The following is a 12,940-nucleotide window of genomic DNA, read 5'->3' as shown; positions in this document are numbered from 1 at the left end:
TCAGGGGGGAGGGGGAGGAGATTCTTACTGGGCAGCATCCTACTCCAGGGGGTCCTGAAAGCAGGCCCGGGGAGGGAGAAAAATCTATCGCCCCGGCCCTAATACTAAACCATCCAGGGGGAAAATCTGCAGCTATCGAAGCGAAGGGAGCGGGAAAGCCGGGGCGTGAGGGACACCGGAAAGCCCAGGGAGTGAGAGGCTCACAATTCCAGAGCAAGGGAGGATGGTGCCGATCACAAGCCAAGCACAGCAGCAGGGCAGAGGGACACAAGGGGGGATTCGGGTAGAACCGTACCGGACTTCAGCAGCAGGCAGCAGAGCTGCTGTGGCTCCCTCCGGGCGACTGATTTCATCCTACACAGGTGGGTTTAATCAGCGATAACTGGAGTCCACCAGCGTCTGCAGAGAGGGGATGCTCCAAGAGACAGGTGAGCCCCTGCAATGCCAAGGCCTTGCCTGAAATCACCAAACTCACCACCACTCTGCTGCTGTGGCTTCTTTCCACCCTAACAATAAACCCCCCAGCCAGGCCCAGGTCTACAGAAAAACTCGCTCGATCAACACATTCCTGCCTGGCTGGAACCAGCTCTGAGCAGCCACAGGGTCCCCTCTGATTACTGTCCACTTGGCATTAGCAACAGATCAACTGGGGGCAGAGATTCAATGTCCTGAGCTGAAAACAAATCCAGTTCACTGTCTCCTCAGCCTCTTCCCTCCCCGGAGCCTGGGGCGGGAGCAGCTGCCCTTGTTGCCGAGATCAACACCCGTCCCCAGGCAGCCGGTGGCCAGTCCAGCTCGGACAGCGACGCACGCAGCAAACACAATTGGTTTGTTTTTTATGGGGGTGAGAGCAGAGAAGCCAATGCTCAGAGACATACACAGGCTGGCTAGTGCACGGAGCAATCGAATGGCTTGTCTGTATTACTGAGAACAAGCTTTGCGGGCAGTGGGTGGAATTCTGAGGACAGTACCAGGGCCCTGCCCCACCTGTGCCCTTCACCGAAATCCCCTCCACGATAGCGTGAGTACTCAGACTCTGCAATGGGAGAGCAGGGGCCTCCAGCTGGAGATCTTTCAATTCTCAGTGCCCGGCTTCAACCCAGGCCGGGTCTGCGACATCGGACAGAAGCGTGCTGGCCTGCGCACATGAATTGGTGATTCCAGTGTGTGCCCATCGTTTAGCCTGTTCCCATCCCTATGGTGGCTGAGCACTTCTCCGGTTTCACAGCACAAAATCCTTCCCCACAACTGGGGCCCTTAGCAGCAGCCTTCCCAGAGAGTCCAAGACTGAGCGGACTCTGGAGACAAAGACTAGATTGCCTCTGGGCCCAGCTTTGTTCAGCGTGGGAGTGCGGGCATCAGGAAGCTGCTAAAGGCTTTGCAGTTTTCAGGGTCAGCTCCTGTCTGGGAGTTGCTTGGCAGCAGTTCTGTGTCCACCCCTGCCCCCCAGAGCCGGTGGAAAATGGATTTCCCATTCCACAAACATTTTCAAGATAGTGAAAAATTTTCCTGGTCCGAATTGGGATGAAAAGTTGAAATCTTGAAAATGTTCAAAAAGCAAGAATTCCAATAAACAAATGAATGACTAGAAATTCCCTTTGGGTCATTTGAAGTGATGAGTTTTGATTTGGACCTTCTCTTTTGTTAACCTGTGTCTGAATTTACTAAAATTTCAAAACCAAAAACTGTTTTGACTCAAAAACCAACAATTTAACAGTTCCAAAGTTTCCCCCAGGAACGTTTCAAGTCAGAAGAGACTTTGAACCCGACCCTGTTTTGGTTTCAATGAAACACTGTTGTTTGGTAGGGGGGAAAAAACAGTGGATCTGGCCCCTCTCTCAAGTCTGGGCACCCAGACGGGGACAGCTTGGGGGCTGCATGCACAGCTGATGCTCTGCAGTGTCTCCTCTGAGGACAGACACACAAGCCCAGAGCCTCCTATGAGCCTTTAATAACCACCCTGTGCAGATGTGTCTGAACGCTGTAGCTCAGACAAACACAGACAGACACAGGTTAATATTTGTGTAAACACGTATTGAAGGACAATTAAAGATGTATTGGACATTTGCAAAAGGCATATTAATTACTAAGTTAGAGCTCTAGCTTGCCCTGTGAATTATTTACCCCGATGAACCATTATTAACTCTAGTCAATCATATGCATCATGCTACATCTCCATGAGCGGACAGCTTCTTCTCTGGAGCTGTGTGCAGTCTGCAATGGAAACCTCTTCCGGAACAGACCCGTGTCATGGTGAACTGGCGCCGTCCCTGGGGAAGCGTGACGGTTGTACAGGGAACTGGGTTTCTTACACAAATCCGTCTGGTTTTCAGTGTGCTGTTTTCTGAAATGCCCAAAGCCGCCAGTGCCCACTACGTAGGGAGGTGCCGAGTCCCTGCAAGTCGTACAGATGTACATGCTCAGCACTTGTGAATATCGGGGTGAAATCCTGGCCCTCCTGGAGTCAGTGGGAATTTGGAGGGGAAAAAGAATCATGAGACAGGCTCATTGCAGGCTAAATAACAACAATGCTGAGTCGGAATTACAGAGACCCTAAAGCCTCTGAGCTGCATCCGCTTCCATTTGCGCTGAGAACTTACAGCCAGCCGGGGAGCTGGGGAACTGTATTTTTCCATGTTGGGACGATAAAAGCTGCTCCCTGGCTCAGGCAGCTGATGGCAACCTGCGGTGCGGAGCAGCCCTAACAAGAGGAGGCTCGAGTGAAACGAACAGGCCTTTGACTCCAGCAGCAGAGACAGCCACTGCCGGGTTTGTAGGGAAAGCACAAGGCAGGCACCTGGGCCACTCGGAGAGAAGGTTCAAGGCTGACATCCTTGAGCGTTTCATTAGCAGGGACCACGAAGGACTCACGTGTAGACAGAGCTGGAGATGCAGAGGCAGGAAAGGTTTCTGAAAGGAAGGGGAGGGAGCGAGGGAGGCAGGCTAATCCTAGGAAAGAGAGGAAGAGCGGGGAGACACAAAGCAAGGTGGAGCAGGACTTTGTATCAGTAGTTCTCTAATTTCTCTGCACATTCTGTACCGCTGATCTCGGTCATTATGTGCTGGGCTGTGATTGAGTGCGGCTTATTCTTTCCTTTCACAGAACTCCCTGCCATAATTCACGGTTTATGATGGTTCAGTGAGTCATGATGCTCATAGAACTAATTGCCAGCTCAGTCTCACTTGCACACTGAGCTATCCCCCCTCCCGGGCACTACTGCCATGTCACACCAGCCAGAGCAAACCGCTCCGTCCGACAATGGCTGACCCTCCTCCCGGCGGGGGCTAGAAAGCAAAGCTCCTTAGCGACAGCTGGGATTCTGCAGTTGAATTATACCTTCCAGCCAACACTGCCAAGGGCCGTGCGAATGGCCCCTGGGAAGCCCACTGTGGCTTGGAGGTACCACTGACCAGGTGCTGGCCCATCAATATCCCAGTGACCCCTGGGGCCTGCGTTCCAGAGTGGCCATGTTCTGCCTTCTGCTGCACCCGGCAGCCTACTGCTGGGGTGGCAGAGGGGTAAATGAGGGCAGAGTCGGGGCCAGGTGTTTAGGGCCAAGTTCTACAGCAATGCTTTGCGTGAGCCAGCACACGCAGCCGGACGTGGCCAGGAGGGAGCCTGAACGGAGGCAGCTCACACGGCTGAGGGCTGAGCAAGCGCATCGGGTAAAATCGCCCACCCTGTCTAGAGAGTCGGGAGCCTACGTCCCGGTTTTGAAAGTGACTTGGGCACTCGGGGGCCTGGGTCTCCCAGAAATCAGTGGGCTTGAGGCTGCTCCACCACTTCAGCTCTTTGGAAAATGTTTGCCTGGGGTCTACATGGGGAAGGCGCCCGATTTAATTCACACCTTCCTATTAGTCCTGGGAAACCTCTCCAGCCCAGCCGTGCCAGCTGGGCCCCGCCACTTCCCGGCCGAGGCGTGACGCCATCACCTCGCAGTTCAGCCCCTTTGCCCCTCTGGGCCATGCCCGGGCCTGGGGAGAAGCGCCAGAGCTTCCCTCCAGGGGTCCCTCTGCAGAGAGGGGTCAGGGGCTTTGGCTCTGGCTTCTGCCGCAGTGTGTGCACGCGTGCGTGCGCACGTTTACACGTTACTTGCACAAACACCTAGTACCATCACATCAGCAGCCTGCGGGAACTGCCAGGCCTGGGCCTGTCTAATTAAAACTAACCAAGCTGCTAACCACTCTGACTTCACCCATCGGTTCCAAGTCCTGGCTGGTCACATTTCTCCACTCCCCCAGCCCAGTGCAGGTCACTTCCAACCTGCGCCACTGAGCCCCCCAGGCCCGCGAGAGGGGGCCTTTGCCGCTCTCAGCCAGCAGTGCTGTGGAAAGGAGACAGAACGCGAGTTGTGGGGGGAGGCTGTTCAAGGGACGAGGCTGGGGCCGGACGGTGCCATGGAGATCCATGGGTGTTTCATCGGAGAACCTGCGCCTTAGGTCTGCTCTCCCTGGCACGGAGCAGGAGCGCTGGAGTCAAGGCAGGTGCTGGTGAGGAGCCATGAGCTCCCTCCAGGGCCATCCCCAAACTCCCAACAGGGGATTTCTCCCCACATTTCTCAGTCCTTAGACAAGCCCTTACCCAGGGTAGAAAACCCACTGCTCTTCCCCTCGGCCATCAGCTCTGCCTGGCCCAATCTACCTGCTGCGCTGGAGACACCTGACCCAATCCTGATTCGCCGCATACTCCACAGCGCGAGAGACAACCCTGCATCACAGCAGCTGCGCGCCAGCGTGGACCGCACAGCTGTGTCGTGACATGCCACGCTTCTCACCAGAGACCTGGAAGCCAGCACATGGCACCCACCCAGCTTGGGAGTTTTGTGCCACCGTGGGGGGGCTGGGCTTTAAACCACGGCAAGCAAATAGCTAGTTCTGCTTCCTTCTCCCACCCACCTCCCGACAGCGTGATGGGCTCTTACATAGCGATTCACAGGAGTGCTAAAGGGGCAGTCACCCACCAGTTCTCGACATGCCTCAAACTGTAGTACTTGTATTTTAAATGAACCCGCCCCCAAGTCCCCCTCAAGCAACCCCTATGCCCCCAAACACACAGACAGCGACTTGCCTGGGGATAGATCGGAGCGTACTCGGTGTATTATAGATATTCACGTATCACGCGCATGCACGTCCCTGCCCCTCCCCCCGAGCCTGCGGCGAGGGCTGGGACAAAGGGTTCTCAGCGGGAGCTTGGGGTGGCAGCATCACTGACCAGGGGCACAGCCGAGAGCTCTGCACGAGTGCCCATAAAGCCATTCCCTCCCCACCCCCGGGGGTCACCCTTCACTGCAGAAAGGCTCTTATACAAACGTCTCCCATTGGGATTATTTTACAACCCTCCACCTGGAAAGCCAGGCGCCTCCCTTGTCCGGAGGCCAGCTCTCTAGTGCTCTTCCGGGACTGAAGGAGAGGGAAGCCAGACAGAGCTCCCATTACCCATGATGCAGCCCCCAGCCCTATGCTCCCGATAACGCATGGGTTTATCAATCTAAAGCTTGGACAGTCTCATGCCCAGTGGCCCAGGCCTGTATCTTCCCCCATAACCTGGGTAATTCTGGGGGAGAATTGCCACGTTTGGAGGGAGGAGGAAACATCTGTCTGGCAGCCTGATTTATTTTTTTTTTTAAATTAGTGATTTGCAGCTGCTCCTGGGCTGGAGCCATTAGCCGGCAGCTCAGGGGGGGCATCAGCAAGCAGGGGCCAGGTGCTCATTATTACATGGTTCAGGTTCAGGCACCCCCCCACCCCATGCACACTCAATATTCTTCAAAGTACCCCTGGAGCTACTGGGCACATACCGAACTCTGACAGAGGGAATCCAATGGGTTTGTTGCCGCCACTCCCCTGCTCCCGTCTGAGCACAGCGAGCCTGATCCTGACGGGCTGTGCTCACCTGCAGCCCCAGTGCGCTTGGGGCAGGGGAGGCCACTCATCACTCACAGGAGCTGGTCTCAGAGCCCCTGCTCCTACTCCCATTACTGCCGATGGCAAAACTCCCTTGACTTCCTCAGGAGCGGGACTGATCCCACAGCCAGCGCTCCCAGCACTGTGTTTGTGAACCCGGGGGGCTGCCAAAGGAGTAAATACAGCACACTCTGAGCCACATACCACGGGCCTTTTCTGCCCTACAGCTCTGCCATGGTACCCAGTCCTTGGACTCCCTGATCTCTGGCTAGAGATGGCTCTGCGTCCGAGGGGCAGACACCTCACGGGCTGGGTGTACGTCTGCCGTGCATCGCTCACATGAAACACGGGGAAGGAATGAGCAAAGGGAAGAGCCAGGGTGCTTAGGCAGGCGTGTGCAGAGGGGGGTATAGCACATTTAAAGCAATGCATCCCTATTTCTGCTGTGAATTTCAGTTAACCCTCTAGCCTGTGCAGACGCTGCTCACTCCTGCTTCACGCCTCTCTCCCTGGACCAAGGGATGGAAGTGGGGTCGGGGCTGCGTGCAGGTCTGATGCCAGAATGCACCCAGGGTATCTGAGCTACGGACATTTCTCCACATACACTCAGCATGCTGTGCCAGTGCTCTCTCCTAAACGGTCTGAGCGAGGTTCTCTGGCCTGCCTTGTGCAGGTCAGACTAGATTATCACAGTGCTGCTGTCTGGCCCGAGAATCTCTGAATGAATCTGTTTTTAATGAGCCTGCTCCCAGGGAACGCTGACGCTGGGTCATCAAGAATGCATCACAGCACCAAAGCCGGATGCACAAACACAGCACTATGCCTTCCTATGCCACAGGCCTGAGCAGAGGGGGCACCGAAAGCTGGGAGTGGGGCAAAGGGGATTCAGCTCCGAAAGTGACCAGATACTGACTCTTAAACAGAAGGTGTCTTTCTCCTTTGTCCCTGTGCAGAAGTCCTTGCTCAGTGATCTGTAAGTCACTCGCTTCATTAATACCATGATGTGCAAGGCTACACAAACACACACACACAAACAGTTCCAGCTACAGACTGCAAATCTTGAAATTAGCCCTAGGCCCCCAGAGGAAAACATAAAATCTCAGCTGTGGAGCACACCTGTCACCCAGAAAGATCCCCAAATGCCTTACTAACACAGGGCCCAACCCTGCTTCCACCACCGTCAATGGCAAAACTCCCACTGACGACAGCAAGGGGAGGATCTTGTGATATGTACTATACAAAACAAAAACCAAAAACGTGCAACTAACATGGGGATTTTGACCAGAGCCAGAGCACCTTGCCAGAGAGTTGGAATTAAGCCTGAACGGGTGTGTATTTCTAACAGTTCACTGCTCCTGGCTGGGTTGCTACCCACACCGAGGAAAAGTCCTCTTGCCCCCATGGGAGTCTTCCCAGCCCAGCTTCACTGTTGCAAGGGAAGGAATGCATGGCCGAAACCATCCCTGTCCCCCCTGTTTCTGGCCCTCCTGACAGGTGATGCTTCAAGGGAAGAGACACCCAGCAGCCTGAACGTGAATTAGTCTGGGGGTCACGCTCCCGTCTCTCCCACCAGTCGCTTCCAGAAGAGGCAGAGGAGAAGCAGTTAGAGTAGAAAACGGGGCACCAGTACTCCTGGGACTGTTCCAAAAACTCTGCCAGTGACTCTCGAGGGGCCCCTGGCAAGACTCCTCCAGCCAAAGCGCCAGAAGCTGCCTCTGATTTGGAAGCTCAGCTGCAGGCACCGTGGCCTGGTTTTTGTGGAGCTTGGGCACCCGCAGAGCCACATTATTCCCAGTGCAGCGGTGGGGGAAGAAAGCCAGGGCCACGTCATCTCACGCTGGGCACCCAAAATGAACAAGGCCCCAGATATCAACAGCCCCTTCCGAGCGCTGCTCTTAGCACCTCTGGTCCCACCAGCGCCTGCTGCATCCTGTCCCCAGGAGCTGGGCGCTCCACCAAGTCTGGTGACGGGAAGGAAATAACACGCGCCACCCGACGTCCATCCGTGCAGCTGGCTGGGGGGCGCGTGCCTGTCCAGGGCGGATCAGGACTAAGTCAGCGTGAAAGGAAGGACCAGAAACCACTGGCCTGGTCTGTTCTGCCCTGGTGAGTCCAAAGACCAAGGACCATTATCACAGCCTCCGCCTCAGCATGCTGCAGAGCACAGAGCTCTACCCAAGGGCTGCTGGGGATGGGAGAGGGAGATAGGAACGCGAACTTGGCTTAAGGCCAAATTCAAGGCAGACGAGGTGGCATGGTCTGGGTTTGGAAAGGGGCACGCTCTCCAAGCGCAGGGAGAGGCTGCACCATTCAGCAGAAAAGGTTCTTCCACCCCCAGGGATGTGAACAGAGAGAACCCACAGTATTCTTGTCAGCAAGTTAAGGAAGTATGGGCTAGATGAATGCACTATAAGGTGGGTAGAAAGCTGGCTAGATTGTCGGGCTCAACGGGTAGTGATAAATGGCTCCATGTCTAGTTGGCAGCCGGTGTCAAGTGGAGTGCCCCAGGGGTCGGTCCTGGGGCCGGTTTTGTTCAATATCTTCATAAATGATCTGGAGGATGGTGTGGATTGCACTCTCAGCAAATTTGCAGATGATACTAAACTGGGAGGAGTGGTAGATACGCTGGAGGGGAGGGATAGGATACAGAAGGACCTAGACAAATTGGAGGATTGGGCCAAAAGAAATCTGATGAGGTTCAAGAAGGATAAGTGCAGGGTCCTGCACTTAGGATGGAAGAATCCAATGCACCGCTACAGACTAGGGACCGAATGGCTAGGCAGCAGTTCTGCGGAAAAGGACCTAGGGGTGACAGTGGACGAGAAGCTGGATATGAGTCAACAGTGTGCCCTTGTTGCCAAGAAGGCCAATGGCATTTTGGGATGTATAAGTAGGGGCATAGCGAGCAGATCGAGGGATGTGATCGTTCCCCTCTATTCGACACTGGTGAGGCCTCATCTGGAGTACTGTGTCCAGTTTTGGGCCCCACACTACAAGAAGGATGTGGATAAATTGGAGAGAGTCCAGCGAAGGGCAACAAAAATGATTAGGGGTCTAGAGCACATGACTTATGAAGAGAGGCTGAGGGAGCTGGGATTGTTTAGTCTGCAGAAGAGAAGAATGAGGGGGGATTTGATAGCTGCTTTCAACTACCTGAAAGGGGGTTCCAAAGAGGATGGCTCTAGACTGTTCTCAATGGTAGCAGATGACAGAACGAGGAGTAATGGTCTCAAGTTGCAATGGGGGAGGTTTAGATTGGATATTAGGAAAAACTTTTTCACTAAGAGGGTGGTGAAACACTGGAATGCGTTACCTAGGGAGGTGGTAGAATCTCCTTCCTTAGAGGTTTTTAAGGTCAGGCTTGACAAAGCCCTGGCTGGGATGATTTAACTGGGAATTGGTCCTGCTTCGAGCAGGGGGTTGGACTAGATGACCTTCTGGGGTCCCTTCCAACCCTGATATTCTATGATTCTATGATTCTATGAACCCGGACCAGGCCAGAGTGAGAGAGCAGCCTGTCCCAGTCACCACCCAAGTCACACCACCCTGAAAGAGCAGCATGACCGAGACAACACAGACGGAAGCAGGGAATTTCCAGGTCCTGGTTAAATCAAGGTCCCAGCCCTGTCTGCCTCATGATTCCCAGATTCTTGAGAAAGGCACCCATTCCTCTAGCTGATTTGCTGCCTGGTTCGTGGAGAATTTTTAAATGACAATTAGCTGTCATTATCCTAATGTGATAATTCCCACTGTCTTGCCCATTATATGTCGGCCTTCTTCCAGGGAAAGGCAAGCACAGACATTTGATGGGGAAGGGGTGTCAGAAGTAATTGTCTTGAACGACTGTACAAGCAGCAGCAGGAAAAACACATCGGATGGAGTATTCCCACCAGGAAGCTTGAAAAAAATCCAGAAGAATGCAGACTGTTTCTGAAAGTAATTGCTAGAATAATCATTGGTGTGTGTGACAAAGGAGAAGGGCAGCACCGTGGGGAACCAGGGCACAGCTCCCTTAATCCTTCAGCCATTAAACTAACTGGCTTATTGATGTAAGACACTAACATTTGCAGCTGATGCAAAGAAGAACGCTGGATTCTCATGCTCTGGAATGCACGCTGTTTACCAACTGGCTCTTTTCCTTCCCGGCTCCGTGCACACAGACAGACTGGGAAGAACGCACGTTTGAAAGCCGATGGCACCAGCCCTGCGTGCAAACAGTCTGCAATGGGGGGCATGAATAATTGAAGGAACTAGCTGAGGAAGAGCGAGGCTGTGCTGTTTGTGGAGGAGTGACAGGGACGTACAATGCAGTAGCAGCTCCCTGCTGGGGGTGCCAGGGCGGGCTTCTGCACAAAGATAGGCACGACTAGCTCAAAGCAAACCCTTTGTCATGAGGGCATGGGGAGGGAGTTTGAATGAGATTTGATCAGCCAGGTGGGCTGGGATCACATTGCTCAGGCTCGCAACCAAGAGGAGGATGGGGGGACTAAATATACCCACATACCCCAGTAAAGGAAGACGTATTGTGTGTATTACCATCGCTCCTGGGAGCCCTAGTCACGGACCATTCATAACAAACCTCTCAGAAGCCTGGTGAGTGCATGGCGTATTTTCATCCCGACGCCCAGCTGATGCCTTTGGGGACAGGTTTAAAATTCTGCATCCCCTAGAACACATGTTCTGGTTCAAACGCTCAGCTGCAGACAGGGGCACTCGGGCTGCTGGTCCCTCCTCCAAAAGCCTCTTGTGCTTCCACCTCGGTCAGAGGTGGATGGACTTCTCGGAAACCATGCCTCCCATTCCAGAGGCTACACGGCCCCGGCTTGCACCCACCGAAGTCAACAGGCACATGGAGGATTGGGCCCGGAATTAGGACATTTTGTGGAGTAACCAGTTTGACGTGCCCCCTGAATTGCTTGAGGCCTGGTTCCAGCCCTGCCCTGCAGGATCACTTATTCACTTCAGGGAGGCTTCCAGGGCTCTTTTCTCCCCTCCCTCCCCCATCCTCTCCCGCTGCGTGGGGAAAGCTGTACCAGTGACTAATGAAATGATCAATCTCCAATCTGCTAAACAGCAATTTATCCAGGTTTGCAGCACACACCGGGTTTATCAAATTGGTATTCACCTGCTGAACACAAATGGCTTATTATACATGACCCACTTATTCACTGCATTTCAGGATCCTTAATAAAGGTTTCTGTTGTGATTAAGTGAGTTGCTGCGGAACTGCCCGTGCTACAAAGCCCTGTAACAAGGCTCCTAAATGCACTCAGCCACTCAGATCTTTTTCCTTTACAGCAACCATTTCAGTACTTAGTTGTTTATTGCTGAATTTCAGTGGAGGTAATGGAGGCAGATCTCTGTCTCTAGCACCCCCTTCTCACAGCACCCAAGGAAGATCAGCAATTCCAGGAAATGCTCCTGGTCTTCCAGGCACTAGCACGAATGACAGGTTACTCCTGAAGTATGACAACACATTGCTGTTCATCCCTATTCTAGACCGCAGGGCATGGTAACAATACACTCTGCACAGCAAGACAGTCATGGTACACGGCTCTTACATAGACTGGAGGTGCCTCAGGGCAGGGACCAGCTTTCACTCCAGGTTGCTGAGCACCCAGCACAATGGGGTCCCAGCTCTGACGGAGGCTCCAGGCACTGCCGGAAGACCAATAACTAAGACAGGCTAGCAGACGAGGCTACCACCACCTGACATGGCTGGATTTGTGAGCTCCTGGTTCTCCCCCGTGAAGGGTGAGGAATGTAACCTACATCCAGCTCCCTGGCTCCAAAGGGGACAGGAGAAACCAGAAGCTAGTGTCTCCTTTCCTCCTTCTCCGGTGAGGGATGGGCTCCTGGTGGGAGCTGCCTGGGAAGTTCTCATGGAAACCAGACAATGAATGTGTGAAGCTGTTCACAGACAGGGCTCTCCCCTGTTCCAGCCAGCCCCAGCTCCTGGAACCAGGCCAGGGGAGGTAGGGTTTCCGGGCTGCTGTGCTTGGCAATCAAGGTGAAGCAACCCAGGGGGCTCTATAGAGGAGCGAGGACGGGGCATTGCAGTGGCTCCAGACTCTTTGCCGGTGTCCGTGTGGACACACAGGGTGCCAGGTGGCCAAAGCTACATTTATAAGACTATGCGATCGGAAATGGCCTCTTTGCCCCCGCCCCACCCTGACCCCGAGGCAGAGCTGCCAAGGGGCAGCAGGCTGAGCCCCGGAGAAGGGTCACGAACTTTTCCTCACTAATCTCCTGGCAGACCAGGGTCTCCCGCGAGCTGCTGCGCCGGCAGACCCAGGTCCCCGGGTTTCTCCGGGCGCCCTCGGCTGCTCCCGACCCACAGCGGGGCTTGGAGCGAGGGGCGCGCCCACAAACTTACCGCCCGGGAGCTCAGCCTCCCTCCGCGGGCAGCAAACCCGCTCCGGGACCCCGCCGGGGCTCGGCTCTGGCCGACTGGGCTGTGCCGGGTCCCTGCCCCGCCGGCTCCGCGCTCAGCCCGGGACCGGCTCATTCGCAGCGCGGAGCCCAGCGGCCCGGACCGGCTGCGGGGGCCCTGCCCGGGGCTCAGCGCGCAGCGGCACCTCCGGCCGCCCCCCGCCGCCGGCCGCGCAGCACCCCCCTGCCCGCGCCCCGAGCTCGCTTCGCGCCCCGCGAGCCCCGGCGAGCCCAGCCGGCCGGTCTCTGCGCCCCCCGCCCCGGGAGGAGAAGTTTCCAAAGCCCCGCGCTGCCCCCGGAGGCTGCCCCCGCCCCGCCCTGCCCGGTCCCCGCCATGCCCGGCTCACCGTTGGCCGCAGGGGCCCGCGCCGGGGCGCCCAGCTGGAGGTAGAGCCCCAGGTAGTGGAAAATCCCCAGGGTCACGCCCAGGGCCCCCATGGTGCTCGGGGCTCCGTCCGTCCGCCCGGTCACATCGGGCTCGGGCCCCTCCGCAGAGCCGTGGCCAGGGCGCGGTGCCGGGCTGCTCCCGCGCCGCTGCCGGAGACTGCGGGACTCTTCTCTGCCGCGGAAGCCTCCGCGCTCGGTGGCGGTGCCGCGGCTCGCC

At 55.6% G+C, this 12,940-nt stretch overlaps 1 protein-coding gene across 2 annotated transcripts in view; it reads right to left on the bottom strand.

The window, feature by feature from the left end:
- VSTM2L (V-set and transmembrane domain containing 2 like) overlaps window positions 1–12,940 on the bottom strand; it is a 50,042-nt gene extending 37,102 nt beyond the window's left edge. The window contains exon 1 of one of the 2 annotated variants that reach the window (XM_074969639.1): window positions 12,684–12,940. In XM_074969639.1, coding sequence (XP_074825740.1) covers window positions 12,684–12,774 — 91 coding nt within the window. In that variant the 5' untranslated portion in view covers window positions 12,775–12,940. Of the gene's footprint in view, window positions 1–295; window positions 369–12,683 lie in introns of those variants that run through there. The other variant, XM_074969638.1, reaches the window with a different exon arrangement.

The sequence above is a fragment of the Natator depressus genome, chromosome 13 (assembly GCF_965152275.1).
Source record: "Natator depressus isolate rNatDep1 chromosome 13, rNatDep2.hap1, whole genome shotgun sequence".
In the NCBI taxonomy this organism is placed as follows: Eukaryota; Metazoa; Chordata; order Testudines; family Cheloniidae; genus Natator; species Natator depressus.
The sequence above is the reverse complement of the archived record's forward strand: the minus strand, read 5'-3'. Positions and strand labels throughout refer to the sequence as shown.